The 22,262-nt window shown below is 45.8% G+C and overlaps 1 protein-coding gene across 1 annotated transcript in view; it reads left to right on the plus strand.

Moving 5' to 3' along the window:
• LONP2 (lon peptidase 2, peroxisomal) overlaps nucleotides 1-22,262 on the plus strand; it is an 885,840-nt gene that overhangs the window by 551,913 nt on the left and 311,665 nt on the right. Inside the window, exons 10-11 of the mRNA XM_069217806.1 lie at nucleotides 560-686; nucleotides 7,660-7,787. Coding sequence (XP_069073907.1) covers nucleotides 560-686; nucleotides 7,660-7,787 — 255 coding nt within the window. The remainder of the gene's footprint in view (nucleotides 1-559; nucleotides 687-7,659; nucleotides 7,788-22,262) is intronic.

Consider the following 22,262-nt stretch of genomic DNA (forward strand, 5'->3'; position numbering starts at 1 on the left):
TGTTTTACTGTTTTTATTTCGCTAACTCACAAGGTTGTGTTTTAATGTAAACAGTAGTAGATTCTCTATGTATTTTCTTTTCACTCCCGGAGGCTGTAATTCATTGTTCAATCTGGGATCTCACTGCGCTACCGCAGGAGGTGTTTGAACACCTCCAGCAGATGGGCCAGCAGGTCAAAGTGCAAATTAATGGGAAATGTGGATGGTTTAAAATTTAAAGTAAATGTTGTACATTTACAGATACTAGAAATGATGGGAAAAAAAGAGAAACTATTAATTGATCTCTGTAAACTGTAAATTCGGGCAAAATCAGCAAAATTGGCGATCTGCATATTTATTTTCTTACTTTGCATCTGCGAAAATTATTGTAAAAAGCAAACTAATTTGGTATGAATGGTAGTGATAAAAATCATGAGCCGTTTAGAAAATACATGTGTACTAATGATATGTTAGGTGTACCAGAGATTAAGCCATTCTTCTACATTGATGACCTTTCTACTCCTCTCCAATAAAGTTTTTGGGTCAAACAAGTAATATGAATTCCTGTTTGTTTTTGAAGGCTACATTCAAGAAGAAAAGTTAGAAATTGCACACAGGCATCTGATACCAAAACAGCTGGAGCAGCATGGCCTGACCCCTCAACAAATTCAGATTCCACAGGAGACGACTTTGGAGATCATTACCAGGTAAGGGTGCCAGGTGGCATCAGTGAGCGGCTCAGTGCGTCCTTATGGGTACTAGTAATACAACCTTGTTGAATTCTACCTTGATCTGTTGTCACTTCAGAGGACAAATTTAATACATAAGCCTTTCTCCCATCATATTTACCCATGGGCAGCAAAAAATAAGACCAGCAGAGCTAAAGCATCTCATTCTAATCATTTAATTTGCCAACCAAATTACACCATAGGCTTTTCCTGAAGCAGTCGTACCTTACAGTTTTTGTGTATGTTGATGAAATGTGCTTTACCATTCTGATTTGTTTATATCTAGTTATGTTTTATGTGCCATTTCATATTATTTTATTTTCTGTTTAGTTTAGTTTGTATTATGTTCTAAGGGTACAGTCTGCCATTTACAGGGCCTCTGATGTTGTCTGACAGTCTGGAGATTGTTCATTAGTTTCTTTCCCAGGCCGAGGTCTAAATTCTTCGTCGGTGAGCAGTTTTATGACTGTGCCCTGGTTTGTCTGTAGCCTCGGTAGGAACCTCTTCGGCAAAGACTTCTTGCTTTATGGGGTTTGTGTTTTTTAGGCTCCTCGTGTTCATTTTGGTAAGTATACACTCTTAGCTCCACCAGTTTTTTGGGCAACTCTCCATACTGTGTATCAGACTCTGCCCCAGACTGCCCTTCAAGATGTATTGACGGTTTCTGTGGAAAACAAAAGGCTGTCCTATTTTGGAGGTGCTTTACAAAGTGCTCACATAACCCGTAATCCAACTGGGACTTCTGTTCAGACTTTATTGGTGAGATCGACACTTGTGGGGCTCAGTCAAACACTGAACCTGGATCCTCTGGGTCAACTCTGACAGTGTCCATTCCTTCATTTGACCTGGGCAATTGGCTGGCGACTTCATTATCTCTATTAGATGCCTCGCACTCCCAGCATCTGCTAACTTCGACATGAATATTTTGCAGAGGAAGCAAAGTTCTTGCTGAGTACAATTCCGTGGTTACATATTACTGCGGTTGTGCAGGACATGACAGTTCCAAATCCATTCTCCATGATGGAATATTTGAACACACTTTAATACATGATTTGCTTTTTCATTCTGTGTCTCTCGCTACAGCTTGGTAGTTTAGAACGTCCATAATTATTGTGCTCAGTTGTACTCTTATATTTCCCTATGAATGCTGCATGCTCAACGGCACACATTGCATTGGTATTTGTACACTGAGTCTCATTCTTTTTCACTTTTTGTTCCAATGGTCTTTATACCAAGAATAGAGTGATAGAATGATGGGCTGGCCCTTATAGTTTGTTTTTGGGATCTCATTTCTTCACACCTCGTTTATTATGATATCCTCAACAGACAGATAGCAGAAGATGATCTTTTCAGCCCTAAACAGTGTGGAGATTTTGTCTTGAGCTCTAGAATTGCGATTTTGTCTGCCAGCATAATCTGAAAGTCACTTATATAGTTTAGCTAATAGTCTCAGCACGTCTTTTCTGTGCCCCCATTTTCTTGAGAATTACACATGGACATGGTTATGATGGTCGTTAGACTCCCTGGGCTGTCCCGGAATGTAGCCTTTTCCCTTTTACAGTGTGAAATGTGTTCTGATTCGCTCCTGAAATGGCAAGAAACCTGATCTTTATTCGATGCCACAACCAATTAAAGTATACCTCCCTTCAGTTCCTTCAAATTGTTCTGCAAATATTGATGTATCAAGAGTTGCAATATCATTTGTTGACTGCAGCGGAACCGATTTTGGTTTCACAACCTATTTCCATCAGTTGAAGAAAGGGGAATGTACAATAAAGTGCAAACTGTGTGGTTTATTCCTGTGTTCCCCCCCGCCTTGTAACCTTCCCAGTATCCCTGCTACCATCCCCCATAGCAGTGCCAGTACTATAGGTGTGCAGTAAAGACTCTGTGGTTAGGAGAAGCTAGCAGGTGTGATCAGCATACAGCCTTTGTGTGCATGCAGTTGTGCATGTGTCTAACCTTCCAAAGTGGCATTCTGACTTTTGTTGTGAAGAAATTGTCTTTTCACTCCTCATACCTGCAGTGATGACCCTTAAGTTTGATAGCAGTAGGAACAGGAATGCAAGGGTCCGTTCTGCGCATATCTTGTAGGAAATTGCTGCAGAGGGAATGGCGCAGATTGTTTATGAATCCTGTACCAAAACTTTGCATCTTGGGCTGCGGTAAGCCATGGTGGTGTCAGTTCATAATTTGTAAATAAAAAGGTGCCGGTGCCCAAAACCCTCCTCTCACACGCGGCTGCTGCACTTAAATTTCGGAATACGGAATACTGAGGCAGCGCAATCCTGAAGCCATCTCGGGCCTCTTTAATCCACATAAAGCCACTCCCTGCCCCTTCAGCTCACTCTTGCAGCTTTCTACTTTCTCCCTTTGTGACGCTTTTTGGTTTTTCCCTTCCTCCATCTTTCCCATATGTGTCATTTGCTTGAGGCAGAAGAATAAGCCCCGGCCCTCAAAAATAAGTAACGACAAGTACAAATTAAGCACTGGGTGTTGTCCGTCCTGTGTGCAAAATGATTTCTCTGAAAAATACATAGAGAATATTTATATAACTTTGCAAAGATATTATTCTTTTGCTCGTACGGGATACATACTTGGATAATTTTTAATCAAGAAAGGTGCAGGCCTAGACCAGTGCTAAGGAATGTCTGAGAAGTTGATTGACGAATGGAATTCCGTGGCTACTCAGCATAAATTTAACTTAATTTCCCCTCAAAGTCTCAAAAGCCTGAACTGCACAAGCACATGGCCGTAGAACAGAAAATATTGTGAAATACCATTCAGCTTCACAGAAAAGTCCTGTTATGCCATCGTCCTGAATACCTTCAGATGTCACACTAGAACAGTATGTTCCAGCGCTCCAACAAATCTCTCGCTAGCAGCCGCCCCTCTTCCTCCTAGCATATCAGATCCCATTTTAAGTCTTGTTGGCTTGTTCCCAAAATCTTTTGCGTTTGCTAGTTATAGTGTAATGTTTTAATGACGCGTTTTAATTACTCCCACATGAAACACCCTCTGTTAGATTTTCTGTCTCTCTAGCGCACCAGCCTTTTCACAGCATACCATTTTGTAGTGGCAGACGCTGCCTGTGTGGGTTGTAGAATTCTTTTCATTTGTTACTACGAGGCCCAAAAGAAAGAACTGCAATGCAAGCTTTTGGCAGCCCAATAACTCAGTGTGTAGGTGATTCGGGAGAGAGGGTGAAGTAGTGCACCAGTGGGGTTCCTTCATTAATTGAGCAGTTATAGTGCATAGTAGTCAGAGCGCAGCATTAGAAATTGTTTTGCATTGTAGTTGCATTTATAGTGCACTTCATGTCCCTTAAGCGGCGCTTTTGAGGACACATAGCACGCTACTTCATGGGAGTGCTATGGATGGAAGCGTGTCATGTGACCTACATGTGCGTGCGAGGACCAGCGTTGTACCCTCAACATGCTTTGTCATTGCGTCTATGCGAAAGGAGCTAGTTAGAAGAAAATTAAGAATTAGCATGCTAGTTTATGTATGGATGAGTAGAAAGTGTATGAGTGCAAAAGTGGGAAATGTTTAACCTCATGCATACATGAAGGATTATTCAAACTATTTTCTTGCAGGCATGTAGCAGTGCAGAAACCGCAGTTTTACAGAAGTTTGTGAGAAAAAGAAGCAGTTGTGCATGTGTGTGGATACTTATCAGTTTTGGATTTATCTGCATCGTACAGTTTAAACCACATTGAAGGTAGGCATAGAAAGTAGCCAGAGGGGGTGATGCTACCCCTTGTTGGGTTTGAAAAACTACCTGCTGTTTCCCCTTTCTTCAAACCCTCATTCAAAAAAATATTTTTAAGAAGCTTGGCTTGGCTTCTCAGATCCGTTCCGTATGACAAAATTACACCTCTATTAAAAGAAAGACACCGTAAATCCTACCTTCCCGGCCAACAACTGAACAGTTGTGAATTTCAAAGCTGTCTCTCCAGACTAACGGTGAAAGTGTCAGTGTACCCACTTCAGGCTGGCTACCACAGTCCAAACTGCCTTTCCTCCTAAACTTGTGACCAAATCGGTTCTTGTAATTATTTAGGATGTGCGGCTTTGGAAAGTCGACACTGCTCTTTTTAATTCAGAAAAACACCCAGTCCTGTTGGAAAGGATGTCCAGTGTAGCCTGGGTGAGAGTCATTCTCTATTAAGTGGTCAATGCCTGTTATATTAAATGTCTGCATAAGTATTATTAACTCAGCTTAGAATTTGCCCCTTCAACCTGTCATATTAAATATCCATATGACCCTATTTTTAGCCTATCTTTTAGAAATTCTAGTTAGGTGGACAAGTCTCAGTTATCCTTCAGGATATGTGTTGGGCCATGTGTCTTGGACCGACTACTTTACTGCCTGAATATTATCTATTTCTGAAGGAGGAATGGTAGCCTTTAACTTGACTCGGGTAACTCTAATGTTATGCCCTACTGCCTCAATGGGATAGCTATTTCAGTCGATATTCAGTTACTTCTGTTGAGGACCGCGTCTTCAGGTGATCCAAATAGCGAAAAATCTCAACACTATAATGGACTTTGATATGACTTTGAAACATAAAAACCATTATGGCAGAGGTAGGCATTAATCCCCGCATAATCTTTTGTGCTGCCTGGTGTAGAGGCACAACACCAAAATTGTTCTTTCACTTGAAGGTTTTGCAAAATGGAGGACATGATTGAAAATGACATATATTTATTGTGAGGTAAGATTCCTAATCTGGCTAGTTGTGCTTAACAGGATCAATACTGAATAAAGTTTGGTGAATAGCCTCAAACGATGCCAGTTGCATTAAGGCAAAAGTAGCGCTGACCTCTCTAACCGAGACTTCTGCTTAACAATGCCTAAGCATCTTCTCAGTCCGTATATGTAACAGCCATTATGATGGAGGTCAGGAGTGCTGTGATCATGCAGCTAAGGTTTGGAACTCCTTCACATGTGCAAGTTGCCATGCTCTGCTTACACCACCTGGCAACAGTGCCTTGAGGCCGCAGTAGTCATAAAGTGTTTGTCATGTCAGGTAATTGATTCATTTGTTTCTAAAGCTACATCTCTGCAAGCTCCAGCTACTTGCTCTAGGGAGTAAGCAGCAATATTGCATACTAACAGAAAAAAAATTAATCAAATGACGAGCATGAAACACAGGGACAAGTGTTATACCCTAACCATGTCTCACTACTTCCCTTAAAATCTTGTGGGATCTGAGAAACATAGGAGACGTACAGAACCTCCCTAGTGCTTAATGACAACTGTGAAATGCAGCTTAATGGGTGTTTGTGCATACTTTTACTTACCCTAAAAGTATATAACTCGTATGTGAAATTAAAACATGTGGATTCACTTAATCAAAATTACAACATTGTAAGAAAGGATGCTGTGCATTATGTCAACAGAACACTGAGAAAGACAACAACTCTGGGATGTATGTGGCAGATACATTTGGGTCATTGCACTTTTTGAGACGTGTGGCAAAGAGAACAATTAAAGGAAACACAAGGTACTTATGCAATTTGAAAATAGGCATTATTGACCAACATTTCTGGGGTTCCTATAAAGTGCCTTGGGGTGAGAAAATCAATTGACCTGTGGTAGCAGTACTGTTCCTCCTTACCTAGAAGGATTGCACAAAAGAAGTACATTACAAGAATTTTACTTGAAGGAGTAGCATAGGCGTCCCGTTGCTTGTTTTCTGCTGCCTATATCACAAATAAGTACAATAAAAATAAAATAAATGTAATCCATGACAAGTTGTTTGTTCCTTAGGAAGTCTCTGATGTGAGATTGATGCACATAACGAAGCTTAATAGATTTGATGTGCACGGGAATTCCGACTGGGAAGGAGAAATAAGCACCTTGTTTTATTTGTATCATCTGACCTAGACCTTTGAACGAACTCTCATGGGGTTGAGCCTTCAAGTGAGCATACTACTACCTATTAGCAAGTTGTCACACAGTAGCACAGTCCTTTGATCACTTAGGTTCCACAGATGAGTACTGAGTGGAACCTCGCTGTCAGACACTGAGTAGATGGCACTGACTGCAGATTTTAAGTTTAGTCCCTTAAAGGTGGCCATGCGAGAGTGCCTTAATACATTTTACTAAACCAGATGGCGGGAAGCACCTGCTTCTATTCCACCTCGAAGAATAGAAAAGTAAAAATGCAAAATGTCTGGTTTCTTCAAGTTCACTTACATACAAAACATACCGACGTTAATACATCATGGTGGCAAGAAGCACACTGAAGCATACAACACACAATATGCCACACAGTTGACTTCTACCATATTGTGTGCACTCCTAGCCAACCAAATCAAACCCAGAACCAGCAATTCACCAGGCACTACATGCTATTCCTATGCTGTCACCACGGTCCAACAGGTCATTTTACACCGAACACAAAAGCCAATAAAAACTCACCTACTTAGTTTGCTACAATCAACCCAATGCCTGGTGGAAAACACATGCATTTAGCACAACCATTAAACCTTCCAGGACATGCCAGTGTCTGATGTGTGCTTTTCAAACACATGGCATGTATCCCGGAGCGTATGTGTATGACGTGAAGGATAACCGAGTTTAGAACACCATTGATGTAATCTCACACAAATCAGTTGTGCTGGCCATTGTTTATTCAGTGAAGATGTGCATCAGTGCATCATTAGAATGAAAATTGTCAAATAAATCAAACCTTTACTTGAGTGGATGATCATGGATTCTCCTTAGAGGATTTGAGATACTTTAGATTAATTTATTTAGAAGAAAAGTAATCTGTCATGGCCCACATTAGTCCTGACTCAAGTCAAGTCACCTTTGTTAAAACCTCTGACTTCTGACACAAAGGCCATGCCTGCCGTGCTCCGCCATGCCTACATTTAGCACTTACGTTATCAAATTATATGGTGCCATTTTGAGATGGTTTTTGTTCTCTGATCCTGTCAGGTATACCAGAGAGGCTGGTGTGCGCTCTTTGGACCGCAGGTTTGGAGCCATTTGCCGAGCTGTAGCTGTGAAAGTAGCAGAAGGGCAGCATAAGGACACCAAGCAGGACCGTCTGGCACCGGCTGAAGGTAAGAATTCGCATCATTTTTAGTCCTACAAATCAGACACTGTAAAATCTCCGCCATGCACCACTGAAAAAACACTGCCTTAAAAAATGTTCCAAATATGAGACTCTTGAATTTTTACATTCTTAACGTTTGCCCCTAGAAGTGTAAGATTTGAGTTTCACTGGATGTTTATTGATGAGAAATCTTAAAGTAAAATAGTACACACTCAAAAATGCTTACTTGGCAAGCGATTGACGTTATTGCATTTCGTGACATGCAATAAAAATGAGGGGGTTGATAGACGTTTCTAACTGTTCAAATACATTTTGTATACATTTTGGGACTTAAGTGTCGATTTTTGTACTAAGCATAGTTTTTCTTGCTGCGGCGTGTGAATACACTTTAAAACTGTTTGTGCTGAATATTTAAAACAATATAATAGTATCCCTGAGCAAGAACTGTTTTAATTAATGAACTGCACATTTTTTTAAAGCAATTTTTAAGTTAGAGAGTGCATCTTTTAATCTTGCATTCAGCTGTGGACTAGATTGAACCGATCACAGAAAATCAGAGTGGGTTCGTAGCCCAGAAAAATGTAAAATAGCAACTAGCATTGATAAGTCCCACTCTCTGCTACTGCTCTTCTTACAAATAGATAGCAGAGATAGAACAGACTTCGAAATGTCAATATGAAGTCCTTCTGCAGAATGTTCTAGATGGAGTGGGTGCACTTGCCTCTGGCACTCCTACTTGCAGCAGTATGCCATCAGCATAGTAGAGTAAACAAAAATCCTGAAATCCCGGCGGTAAAGACAGCCCTGTTGTAAAAACAAAAAACTACTCCTTCTCCAACCTTGTCTGTTGTTCCATCACAAAGCAAATAGAGGGACAGTCAAAGAAATCACTGTTACTTCTGCCACTGGATCATAATGTGTGACCACTATCTATTTCATAAATGCAGAACACATGCTAAATGGCTTCAAAATGCCCACCATTTTTACCCAATTTAAAGAATCAAATGGCTTCTCAACAGCTAAATGTTGGAAATGTTGATTGAGGGGGTGAAAATAATACCTAATCATGAAGCAGAATCCTTGTCCGGGTGGACCACAAAAGTCACTAAATTAACCTGTGTTTAACCCTCTGGTAGCTTGGCACAAAAGCAGTCTGGTTTAACTTAGAGGCGCTTTAAGTATTTGTACTGCACACAATCAGTTATTAAGTGAAAACGCAACGCAAGAAAAATCACAAACCAATTGAGAAACATAGTAAAATGTAATAAATTAAATGAGACCAAAACAACTGAAATCCAACCAGTAGAACTGAAGATGGTAAATTTTAACAGGTTAAGTAAAAATAGTCCCAAGAAGCAGAAAGCGCTAACTGTAAGTATATGATTGCACTAGACTGGGTCAAAGACACAACTTTAGACTGGCCGTGATAAAGTGTGGACCACTGTGTGGATACAGGAATCAGGCTAATCCTGCTGAAAAAGTTACCTTCTCAAAGTCTGGTACCTAGAGTTCAAAACTTAAAAATTTCACAGGAGAAGCTCGGCTGATGACAGCCAAGACTCCAGGACCAGGGTAGGTCTCTTTTGGGACCAGGAGCTCACTCCAGCAGAGGCCAGCAGGGCTCAGGCAACTCCAGTGGCATGTTCAGGCAGGTCCAGTCACAGGGCTAGGCAGGGGCAGGCAGGGCCAGTTACAACTGAGCTGTTGCAGGGAGCCCTCTGGAGCTTGTTGTGTCATTGTAGCTCAAAATAAAGGTCAGCCAACTGACTTGTGGAGTCACTCTCATAGTCGTGGGTTCAAGGAAATGGTCCTCTCTCCTTCAAGCAGCAATGCAGGCCTCACGCAGCATGGAAGTCCTCTGAAGAACAAAGCAGGCTTAAGTAGTAGGGCAGTCCTCTGAGAAGCAAGGCAGGCCTCAAGCTGGAGGGCAGTTGTCTGGAGAACAAGGTAGTTTTGAACAGGTCAAGGAGTTTATTGACAAGTGGATCCGAGGGTCCTATTTATATACCTGGTGACTGCTTTTAAGTGGAAGAAACTTCTGAAGGTTTCCCCCCACAGATGGTAGTTCCTTCCTCCCAGCTCAGGGTCCAAGGGGACTGTGGTGCCAAAAGGCTAGTGTGAAATTCTGTGGCAACACCTTTTTAATTTTTAATATTTTTATATGCTTTTACTCTATATTATTTTCTGGATTACTAACAAATATAGGTCCTGCAAAACCTTGTGCGCAAATTATTCTCAACAAGAGCCGAATAATGACATATGTCCATGTACTCCACAGAAAGAGAAAAAAAACAGAGATTTGTAGATGGCACTGTAACAAACTGTGTTCACAAACCTCCAATAGGATTTTCGTCTGTTGCAGCATAAAGAACAGCCCCCGCCCGACAACTCTTAACAAACAATAAACTGCTTCATAATATGCCCCTATATGTCCAGTTGGCTTAAGTCTCTGAAACACTAGGAATAAATGTAAAATTCATATCAAAAGTTACCTTAAAGACAGTAACTTGTCCAGTCGAGCCCTCTCAGGATTCATGCAGTGTTGACAGGAATTCAAGAAATGGAGTCTAAATGGCCTCAGAAGTTGAAGGTTGGTCATTAGGTTTATAGATCATTCTTTCAGAGGAGGCTAGACTACTGACAACATCCACCCAGTCTGTCACTATTGGCACAGCAGTTGCTTTCCATCTCCACAGGATGCAAGGTTTTGCTGTTGCCAGAGACAACACTAACCATCTCTTCCCATGCGTAGACACATTTTTAACATTGGCAAACTGATGCAAGACCTCCAGGTCCAGGGACGGCTGAATGTGTGTCATCCTAACCTGATTTAAAGATAATCAGACATCAGTCCAGAAAGCTGTTAGTTTGGGGCAAGGTCACACCCACCCATCTGACCAAGGCACCAGCAGCCCATAAATGGTGCAATATGTGCCTGGTACACTTTAAATTGTGTCCAATGCCAGTCCTGTAGTAGTTTGAAATAACAGTATTTCAGATGTGCGTCTCTCAGGCATCCACTGTGTATCAGTAAGAACTCTGACCATACCGCTTCCTTAAAGTCTATTTGACAATTGGTTGACCAGATCCTGTGTAGGAGTTTTTGTTGTTAATTTTCGAAAAACTTTAAGTAATTACTAGGGATAGAGGCCAGAAATGATCTTTTTGTATGGACCCCATTTTGTTAAGAAATCATTCACTGAACAATGTTCGGGTGGGCCTAAATGGATGCCGGCTGGGGTATTCAGAAGACAACTTCTCAGCGGTCTGTAATTCCAGAGCTGAGTATGCAGGAGTTGATATTCAGCTTGTAGGTCATAAAATGCTTTTATGATCTCTCCCTAAAAGAGATGTCCAATTTGTTGCATGCCCTTGGTCACCCACAGATTCCAGAAAAGGGGTGATCGTCAGTCCAAACAAAAGTGTGCAATCTTGATTCATTGTTTTGTGGGTCGACTTACAAACTTGTATGGAACATTGCAGTAATGGACTGTTGGGGTCTTTAGATCCACTAAGCTGTTTATAGAGCACTTATGTACGTATGGCTTAATTTTGGATCTGACATTCTGTAACAATCCAGTCTGGAATTTCCAAGTCTTTTTGAAAGTGGTAAGCTGTGACAGTTGGTGGGCCGAATAGTAGTGTTCAGTATTAGGAAAGCAAAGGCTGCCGGAAACAGAATCATCATGCAGTTTAAACATGGTTAGTTTGCGTCTATCTTGCTCCCAGACAAAGCCTTCAATATATTTTTCCATTGTTGTGTAGGATCATACGTAGTATTAATAAAGGTATCGTGCAAAACACGAAATTGAAGTATGCCATCACTGTCATTTTGATGTTTTGAATTGGGCTCCAGAAAGAGATGTGTAGCCCCTTCCATTTTACAAAGTCCTGCTCTATCTAGTTGATCAGGACTGTAACCGTTCGTCAGAAATGAGAGCTAACCAATATCCCCAGATATTTGTTTGTGTGGCACCCATTTGAAAAGGAAGCCAAAAATAGAGTCGGCAGTGGTAACAGCAGTCATTGACAGGACCTCGCTTTTGGACCAGTTCATTTTATATCCAGAGAAAGTGGAGAAATCTGTAATCTTGTCCATTAGAGTTGGGATGGATATATGTGGCAGTAAAATGTCATTGGCATATAACATTGTCTTCAAGTTACCAACTGGTAAGGCAATGCCTTTAATTCCATGATGGTTCCAGATTTATATTGCAGAGGTTCAAGTGCAAGTAGAAGAAGAAGCTGGGGACGGGGATTGGGTGGGGGGAGGCAGGGCTACCTCTTGCCCCTGCAAATAGTCGGGTTCTCAAAGAGGAAACCATAGCAGGAGATCTGTGCCGATGGAGTATAAAGACTGTAGAATGTTGAGAAATTTTAGTCCAAAAGCAATTTTGGTCATGACCTGATAAAGGTAGCCTCACTCCACCCGATCAAAGGCTTTCTTTGCATCGACTGATAGGGACACTCTTTCATCCTTTTCGTTGCAGACCTGCCACAACAAATGAAGCAGAGTATGCAGTTGATCTGCAGCAACCTTCCCAGGACAACGCACTTTTGGTTTTTGTGGAGGAGTAGGGAGATTACCCTACCCACTCTGATAGCAAGTACTTTACCCCATATCTTTATGTCACTGTGCAGCAGGGATATAGATGTGTAGCTTGAGGGTTGTAGTGGGCCTTTGTCAGGTTTGGGTTCAGGGATATGAGTGGCCACTGGCTGTGGCCTCCCGAAAAGCGTTGTGTCAATAAAGGTATCATTGTGTTAGCTGTAATAAAAAAAAAAAACTGAAAGTTATCTTCTCAAGGAGCCTTCCCAGTTGACAGTTGTTTAATAGCTTCCGAGATCGCATCTTCCTTAATATTTTATTCCACTGAAACTCTCCTAGCCGTACTAAGGTGTGACAATAAAACGTCATACATGGACTTTTTCTCTGCCTGAATGTGTTATGGGCACTCCAATATATATATAACTGAGTGTAATAGGTGACAAATTCCTTGGCAATATCTAGAGAGTGATGCAGCAGTCGGCCACTAGAATCAGGTATTGCTAGTATGGCAGAAGTACTTTCTCTTTGTTTCAGCTGTAGGGTAAGCAGTTGCCTGCTTTTTCACCGCTCTCATATTGGTGGTTCTTAACGTGCAATAGGCTTATTCTGCCAGTGTAGAATACGTGGTATTGAGGTTCTACTTTTTCTTCATAAGGAGGTGGAGCTGATCATCGGAGGGGTAGAGTGTATGCTTCCTGTAGGGCATTTATTTCCTGCCCCAAAATGTCCGCGGGGCTTTTGACTACATAGTGTTGCATTTCGTATCATCAAGCCTTTAATATGCCCCTTTTCAGCTGCCCAATGACTATGTGGAAATCTCACCAGTTCCACATTGAACTCCAAGAAGTCTTGCAGCTGTGAAAAGAGTTTCCGTTTGTCTTGGGATTGTCTATACTGCATAGTATGCATGCACCTGGTTCCATATCGTGGGACGATGAGCAGGAAGTCAAGTAGAAGCGATGTTAGAGCGTGATCCAACAAACCTGGAGTTCCAGTGGTGCAGCAACGTACTTTCAGCAATAGAATACAGCTGGTAAAGCAGTCGACCCTTGTCTCAGTGTCAAGCGTGCAGAAGAAAAAGGTATAGCCTCTTTCCCTGGGATGTAGACGTCACTATTGTTCTGCCAGTCCATGGTCTGACATTAAGGTGGCCATTATGACATTGGCGGTGAGTGATAAAGTGGCGGAAATACCACCAAAAGGTTGGCGGTAATTACTGCCAAATTAAGACCATGGCAGTGAGAACTCCCATAGACAGCCACTGTACCATTCCATCCCTAGGGCATTAACACCACTCACCACGGCAGTAGCCATCAACAGCCAGGCAGAAGACAAGGTACTGCCCACCATATCATGACACTGCAATCCGCCACGATTTCTGGGGCGGAGCCAATGCCATCAAAAGCATGGTGGAAACACTGCACAGAAGACCAAAGACTCACCATCAGAGACACAGAGAAGAACAACGCCGCCATGGAACCGGAACTACAAGTCTTACCAATGCTCTTCTACGCCATTCTCCACCTGGAACTCCAATGCCGACGAAGACGGTGAGTACAGCCGCCTAGCACACAAGGGAGGGAGGGAGGGAGGAAAAGGAGAGTGACACACACACAACACACACCATCCACACACACACCCCCTGCACACAACCAGCTGCAGACGTAAACCAATGGCAGACGACACACGGCATAATAATACAAGGACAAGAGTTCAGAACTACTGAAAATATATTAGCAAAGCAAAAGCCACCACATGAACCAGATATGTACAATTGTCCACAAAGGGCCAATGCCCAGTCCAAAGTACTAAGGGCTCACATGGCCACAGGGCACAGTCAAAGGCCCAACTCATTTCCTGCCGACATCAACACAGAACTGTGGAGGGGCATCATTATTGAAGTGGGCAGGCACCTCAGGGAGACACGGGGCTGGGGGGCACCTCAGCCGAAGTCGTGAACTTGTCCACTGGGACTGGAGGTGGCTCCATGCCCATTACAATTAGTTGGGGAGTGCAAGGTCACAATCTCTGAGGTGAGGGACTTGCCCACTGCTTCTGGAGGGGGCTCCTTGTACAGCATTCCCTGGAGGGTGGCCGACATATCCACTTTTGCACCATCTCAGCTGGAGGTGAGGGCTCCGTGACCACTGGTGGTGGTGGTACCCTGCCAGCCTCGGCGGAGGTGGGGGCTGCTGTGTCTCAGCTGTGGAAGGTGCTTCCTGGGCAGCCTCCATTGGAGGCGAGGGCTGCTTTGTCTCAGCTGGAGGTGAGGGATTCCTCACTTTCATGGCAGGAGGTGAGGGTTCCTTCCCCTTCCTGGCTGTTGGAGTGGGATCCGTCCCTTTCCTGGCTTTGGAGTGGGATCCTTCCCCTTCCTGGCTGGTGGAGTGGTATCCTTCCCCTTCCTGGCTGGTGGATCGGGATCTTTCCCTATCTTGCCTCCCTGAGTAGGAGGTGCCTCCACTGCCCCCGTGGAATGTTTGGCTGAGGTGCTGGGCTGGGTTGTTGGGACCCTGCTCTTACGGGCAGGATGGGGGGGGGGGGGAGGGGGAAGGTCAGTTTGGGCAAGGAAAAGCTTCTTAGGGACGGTGGGGCGGGATGGAAGTGGAGGTTGAGGGAGTGGTTGTTGGAGGAGTACGTCTGCTGGACTCGGGTGCAGGTGCATGGGGAGTGTGCTGATGTGAGGTGGATGGCTGTTGGGTGTCTGAGTGCCTTCTTTTGTGTCCTTTGGGGGGGACAGACTGGGTGGGAGAGGATACAGGGGACGGGTGGATGGATATTGTGGAGGTGTCTTCAAGTGAGGTGTATGTGCTGCATGGTGTGGTGATGCTGGTGGTGGATGTTGAAGCAGTCCATGCAGATGTGAGTGTGGACGTGACTGTGAGGGAGGTATAGGAGGGGGAGACAGAGGAGGCAGTGGATATGGTTGTGTGTGCAACTGTCTTGCTGAAGTGTGGTGCCTGGGTTTGACTGTGCCACTCTTGTGTGTTGTCATGTGTGCATGCTTGTCTGTATGTGTGCATGGGATGGGTTGGGGTTGAGGATACTGGGACTGAGAAGTGGTTGTTGGAGGAACAGGGACAATGGCTGCTATCAGAGAGGAGGCCAGAGTCCGAATCAATCTCTTTTGGGCCTACAATCCATGTTGGATGCCCTCCAGGAAAGCATTGCATTGCTGCATCTGGGATGCCAGTCCCCGGATGGCATTCAAAATGGTTGACTGCCCTACAGAGATGGATCTCAGGAGGTCAATAGCCTCCTCACTGAGGGCAGCAGGGCTCACTGGGGCAGGGACTGAGGTCCCTGGGGCGAAGGAGATGCCCACCCTCATGGGTTGGGGTTGAGGAGACTGGGACTGGGAAGTGGTAGTTGGAGTGGGGGGGGGGGGGGGGCGGTAGGAACAGGGACAGTGACTGCCATCAGAGAGGTGGCCAGAGTCTGAATCGATCTCTGTTGGGCCACCAATCCACTGTGGATGCCCTCCAGGAACACATTGCATTGCTGCATCTGGGATGCGAGCCTCTGGATGGCATTCACAATGGTTGACTTCCCTACAGAGATGGATCTCAGGAGATCAATAGCCTCCTCACTCTGGGCAGCAGGGCTCATTGGGGGCAGGGCTTAAGGTGCCTGGGGCGAAGGAGATGCCCACCCTCCTGGGTGAGTGGGCACGGGCAACTCGCTGAGGGGCTACTGGGAGGGGGGTGCTGGTACGGGGGTGGCGGCTGTACCTGCAGCTCAGGTGGTCACAGAGCTGTCTTCCAGCACCAGGGACCTTCCATTGAAGGAGGTATCTGAGTCAGTGTTGTCATTCCTGTCTCCACCATGGTGCTCCCCTGCTCTCCGTCCCACTGGTTCCCCCAGCGTCGGTGGACTTTGCCTCCTGGGTCCTGTGGAATGCAGCTCCCTCTGTCACCGGTGCCCCTGCTCCTCCGCAAGATGATGCTAATGTACACATGGACAGGATGACAGAAGATAAAAGGGGGGAGAGAGAGAGAAAGGGAACACTGGGTCAGTTACTGTACCAACACCACATTTGGCATACACAGCACCGTCATACACAGGGATCAGGATTGAGCACTATGCATTGCACTGCCGTTGATTTGGGTAGATGCCACAGCAAGATGAGGGCCAAACACCGCCAACTACACACCTCCTGGGACCCACAAAGCCCTGACTCACATGGAATGCAAACAAGCTAGGTTACCTGCATTTGCCATACATCCATTAACCTTGAGCTGGATCACGCTGCAATGTCTGGCTTGGCATTAAGGGGCACCCACCAACTCACACACAGCACCCGGATCCCAAGCCACCTACCAGTTATTGTAGTAATGCCCACTGTACTCACTCCCTTGTGGCTGCTTTAATGCCCTCAAGCGCCCATCCAGCTCTGGGTAGGCCACAGCCAGTATGCGGACCATCAGGGGGTCAGGTTCTGACGGGCATCCCTTTCCTCGTTGGGAGGCCATCCCCAGCTAGGCCTCCACAGTCTTCCATGCCCAGCGTCTCGGGTCCTCCCACCGTTTCTTGCAGTGGATGCTCCGCCTACCGTAAACCCCCAGGGTCTGCACGTCCTGGGCGACGGCACGCCACAGTCCCTTGTTTTGATGGGCGCTGACCTGCAGAGGGAATGCAGACAGGAGGACACCACTACACATACAATCCAGCCTGTATCACACATGGCCCACCAATCCCATTTCCATCACCATTGACACATTCATCGTCCGGCACGCATCAAGTACACTACCACTTGACACCCCCCCCCCCCCCCCCCCCATGACACGATGCTTGCACACACATCCACATTTATCCTTCCCAAATGCATCGTGCCCAGGGTGTACTCACCTGTTGGTCTGGAGGCCCATAAGGTAAGGGTAGGACCCCATCTACTGGTCGCTCTAACGTCTCCGAAGTGAAGGCAGGGGCCCTTTCCCCGGTCACATGGGCCATGGTAGGTTCCAGACACAGGTCACGACAGCACACACAGTGTAGGTGTCATCCTGTGGAAAGACAGGAAACAAATGAGGATTTGGATAGAAAATTGTGGTCACGTCAGCTGCGGTGTACACCGTCACTGCCTGTGCCGATCCCCATTGGCCACTGTACTCCATAGAGCCCCATATTAGCCAATTAGGAATTGCACGGCGGTGCAAGACCGCCTTCTGCCACGACGACCAACGTTGACGGAGTTACCTCACTTCCACCTATCCCAAGATACAGGGCAGGCGGTCGCCATTTCATGGTGGTGGACAACGATCAGATAAACCATAACTGCGTCATTGCCTAAAATAGCACCAATATTGCCATTCCCACTGTCCCACCACATTGTTGCTGTATGTCCACGGAGGTGGTGGTTCCTTTGTTCAAATTGTGACAGCCTACTCACTCTTGTGTCCCTTAGATACCTACTGCTGCGGATGAATAGGAGGAGGAGGAGGAGGAGACAAACCCCTGTTTACAGACCCCTTGTGGACTTGGATACGCTGGAGGACAGGCCGATTATAGTCACCTATAGACTGGACAGGGCCACAGTCACAGAGCTGTGTGCCCAATTGGAACCAGACCAGATGTCATCCATCTGTCATCCCTTTGGATCCCCCAATCTTGTGCAAGTGCTATCAGTGCTCCATTTTCTCCCAAATGGTTCTTTCCAAGTGACAGTGGGCTTGGCAGCAGGAATGTCCCAGCCAACAATCGTGCTGGCAAGGGTTCTGTCTGCCCTGGTGAAGCACATGTGTAGCTACATTGTTTTCTCCCAGGTGGAAGATTTGGCCACTGTTAAGGCAGGATTCTATGCAATGGGACATAGCCCCAATATTATTGGGGCGATTGCTGTACACATATTGCGTTCATCCCCGCCCGCCGGAATGAACAGGTGTTCAGGAATCAGAAGATTTTCCACTCAATGAATGTGCAAATGGTGTGCCTGTCGGACCAGTACATCTCCCAATTTCACTGCCAGGTACCCTGGGTCGGTTAATGACGCCTTTGTCCTGCGGAATACCAGCATCCCAAATGTGATGCCCAACTACAGAGGCACAGGATGTGGCTAATAGGTGAGCCAGAGTCCCCACCCACTGTATGTCAGTGTATGCCTTCAGGTGTTATCCCCATAGGATTGTGTAAGGCTAAATTTTGTCCCTCACTATTTGCAGGTGACTCTGGCTTCCCAAACCTGTTGTGGCTCCTGACCCCTGTGAGGCATGCCAGGACAGGGGCTGTGAACCGTTATAATGAGGCACATGGGCGAACCAGAAGAATAATTGAAAGGACCTTCGGCCTACTGAAGGCCAGGTACAGGTGCCTCCATCTGACAGGTGGATCCCTGTGCTACTCACCCGGGAAGGTCTTCCAGATAGTAGTGGCCCTCAGATGACATGTGCCTTTTCCGCAGGAGGAGACTGGAGATGCCCCTGTGGCAGCAGTGGACCCTGAGGACAGTGAGGATGAGGAGGCAGAGGATGAGGATGTGGACAACAGAACATCAATTATACATCAATACTTCCAATGACACACAGGTGAGACAGTGGAACTGATCATCGCTCTGAATATTGATTTCATCTGTGTGACTGTGGCATGATAGCATTTGCTTCCTTTGCATCAAAACGTACCGTCACCTATGACTTGTCATTTGACAGGTGTTGGTGATATGACAACAGTGTCCTGATGTGATTACTACAGACAGTTACAGGTCATTCATTGTATTCTATCATAGTGTCCATTACACCAGATGTGACTGTTCCCCTACAAGCACATTCTCAAAACATAAAATACTATCAATCAAGTTGTGTTCAAGGGTGTTTATTGTAGTGCTATAAAATTGAGGGTAAAGTGCAGTGGAATGGGGTGATGGTAGAGGAAAGTCCAGGGTATTGTTCCAGTCTGTTTGTAGCACAGGTGCAGGGTCCATGGGGCCATAGGAAGGGGAGCAAAGGTAGTTCAAAGTGGTCAAGGTGACAGGGTGAGACACAAGGGGGGCAATCAGGAGAGTCTCATTTCCTGGCAGTGGTCTTGGTCTTGGCAAGTGTCTCTGGCTTATATCTGGGTCGTAGAGAACGTTTGCGGGTGGATCAATTTCTGCAGGTCGTGGCCTGTGGGTCCTGTGGCGGGGCCTCCTGTCCACTAGCTGCAGCGGAGATGGTGGACTGGTAAATAGACTGGCTAGTGGTAGGAGCCCCGTGGTGTGCTGTCGATTCCATCATGATGTTGCTGCAGCCGCTTGTTCTCCTGCATGTTGACAAGGATCTGGCCCATCGTGTCCTGGGATTGTTGGTAGGCACTCAGGATCTTGGTGAGTGCCTCCTGGAGAGTCGGTTCCCTGGGCCTGTCCTCCCCCTGGCGCACAGCAGTCCTCCCAATGTCCTTGTTCCCCTGTGCCTCTGTCCCCTGAACGGTGTGCCCACTGTCACTGACCCCAGGTCCCTGATTGTCATGGGTGTGAGGTGTGAACTGGGGTCCCTGTACAGTTGGGCACACTGCTGATTGACGTTTCCCGGGGACAGAGGTGTGGGGACGCTGGGTGGGTGCTGTGGTGTTGGATACTGATAGGGGAGGCTCTGTGATGGACTGTGAGTGGGCAGGGGTGACCGACTGTCCATTGGTTCCTGATGGGCCAGGTTGTTGATCCAGATCCTGAAGCCCAGAGTTACTGTCATCACTGGGTGCATCTTCTGTTGGGGGACTGGATAGCCGTGCGCCTCCTCTCCGCTGACATTGGCTAGGACACCTGCAGAGATGTAAGTGATGTATTAGGTTTCAAGCCTGTGACATATTGTACATCCCTACGTCCCCCCCCCCCCCCCTGTCGTTGCTGTTGCCCTGCCACCTCGGTTTGTGTATATTGATGTATTTTGGGATTGTTAGTTCCCCTGTGCTGTGCTGGGAGGGCTGTCCATGCATTGGTATTGCATGCAGGGCTGGGCATTTGGGTTAGTCATATGTGTAGGTGCAGTGTGTGGGATGTAGTGGAATGATGGGAGTGAGGGTGACTGGGTGTGATGGCATGCAGGTTTGGGGGGTGATAAGTAGTAAATATTGACTCACCAGTGTCCAGTCCTCCGGAAACTCCAGTGAGTCCCTCAGGATACAGTATTGCTAAGACTTGCTCCTCCCATGCTGTGAGCTGTGGGGGAGGAGGTGGGGACCAGTCCTCTGTATGGCAAGCTGGTGCCTTGCTGCTATGGAACGTACCTTCCCCGTAGGTCGTTCCACCTCTTCCCGATGTTGTCCCTTGTTCTTGGATGCTGTCCCACAGTGTTCACCCTGTCCACGATTCTCCACCATAGCTGAATCTTCCTCTCCAATCAGCTGTGGCTCTACCCTGACTATTTCCTCCACCATGGCTCTCAACTCCTTATCTGTGAAACAGGGGTGCCTTTGTGGGGACATGGGTATTGTGTGGTGTGTGTAAGTGTGTGGGTTTTGGGTACTGTTGTTGTGTGTGTGTGTAGTGAAGTGCATGAGGGATGTATGGATGTATGTGGTGTGTGTGTCTAGTTGTCGCAGTGGTCTTGGTTTCAGTCTGGTGGCAATGATTGTATTCGTAAAGAGTTGTGGGTGGGTGTTTTATAGTGCTGTGGTGGGTGGGTGTGGTGTGTGTATGAGTGTCAGGTGTGTGTTTTTGGTATTGGCCAATGTTGTGCAGTTTAGTATTTGGGTGTCCATTCTGACTGCGTCGGTGTGTACCGCAAATGCTTTACTGCGGTTGAATGTCCGCCTTGGTGATTCGTTGGTCATGATGTAGTGGGCATTTTTTGGGGGCGTAAAGTTATGGGTGTTAGTACTGCCACTTTACTACTGACCTTTGGTCTGGCGGATTTGTGTATGTGGCAGTATTCTGTCGGATTGGTGTGTGTGTCATAATATGGCGAAAAGATATTCGCCACTGCAGCGGCTGGTGGCGGCCATCACTGAGGCGGTAAGCGCCATTTACTGCCAATTTCATAATGAGAGCCTAAGTCCTTTATGAACTGTCTGTCTCTGTTATTTGTAAGGTCTGGCATCCTTGGTCTGTCCAGTGCTGGGTCTACTGTGTTATTCTCCACCTAGTAAGAGCTGTGATATGGAAAGCATTGAGCATAGAATACTGGTATGGGCCAAGAAGGCACATTTCTGCAAATTTGGGAGCATATATGTGGCGGAGATTCATGATATTACCTTGGATAGAGGGTTTAACAAAAATATAGCTCCCTTCCATGTCTGACCAAGTTTGCATAATTTATGCCTTCAAGGACTTGTGAAGGAGAATTGCAGTTCCTCTCTTGCTGTAGGAGGTGTGTGGGGGTAGTAATGTTCTATGAGCGGTTATGGGTGTAGGCAGAGTAGCATACCTTTCCAACCCAGTTTCTCTCATGTTTTGAGGATTCTTTGCCAGCGAGGTTTTTTTCTTGCAATTGGACAATATCCAGCTTCGAAGAAGCTAGAATCTCTTTCCGGTTAACATATGAAGAGAGGCCATTGATGTTGAAAGACCAGACCGAAAGCTGTCTGGCAGTGGTCATCTTTTTAGACAAGAAAGGTGGGCTGTGCCTAGCATCGACCAAAAATCATGGAGGTTTTATCGTCTATCCAGTACGTAACCACTGTGGCGCTACTGAAAGTATCAGGTGTGCAATCTTGTGGAGATTCGAAACATTGCATATGAAACTTTAAAGCATCACACATAACTGCCAAGGCGGTGACTCAACTGCATAAGCAATAAGTCAGTGGAAAAGTATGTTGAAACTATTGTAAGGTATAGAAATCATAAGATGGTATAGCAGTATCCAGGGGGCATTCCCAATAAAAATAATCAAAGGAATCGTGGCTTATGTGGGGATCTAGATTTATCTGTCAGGAATTGGGGATCCTTTTCACCAGGTCTGTCTCGTACTAAGTGTGTGGAAAGGGAGGGTAAATTAGAGCAAATATCCAAAGTTCAAGGAAGAGCAA

This window comes from Pleurodeles waltl, chromosome 12, assembly GCF_031143425.1.
Source record: "Pleurodeles waltl isolate 20211129_DDA chromosome 12, aPleWal1.hap1.20221129, whole genome shotgun sequence".
NCBI lineage: Eukaryota > Metazoa > Chordata > Amphibia > Caudata > Salamandridae > Pleurodeles > Pleurodeles waltl.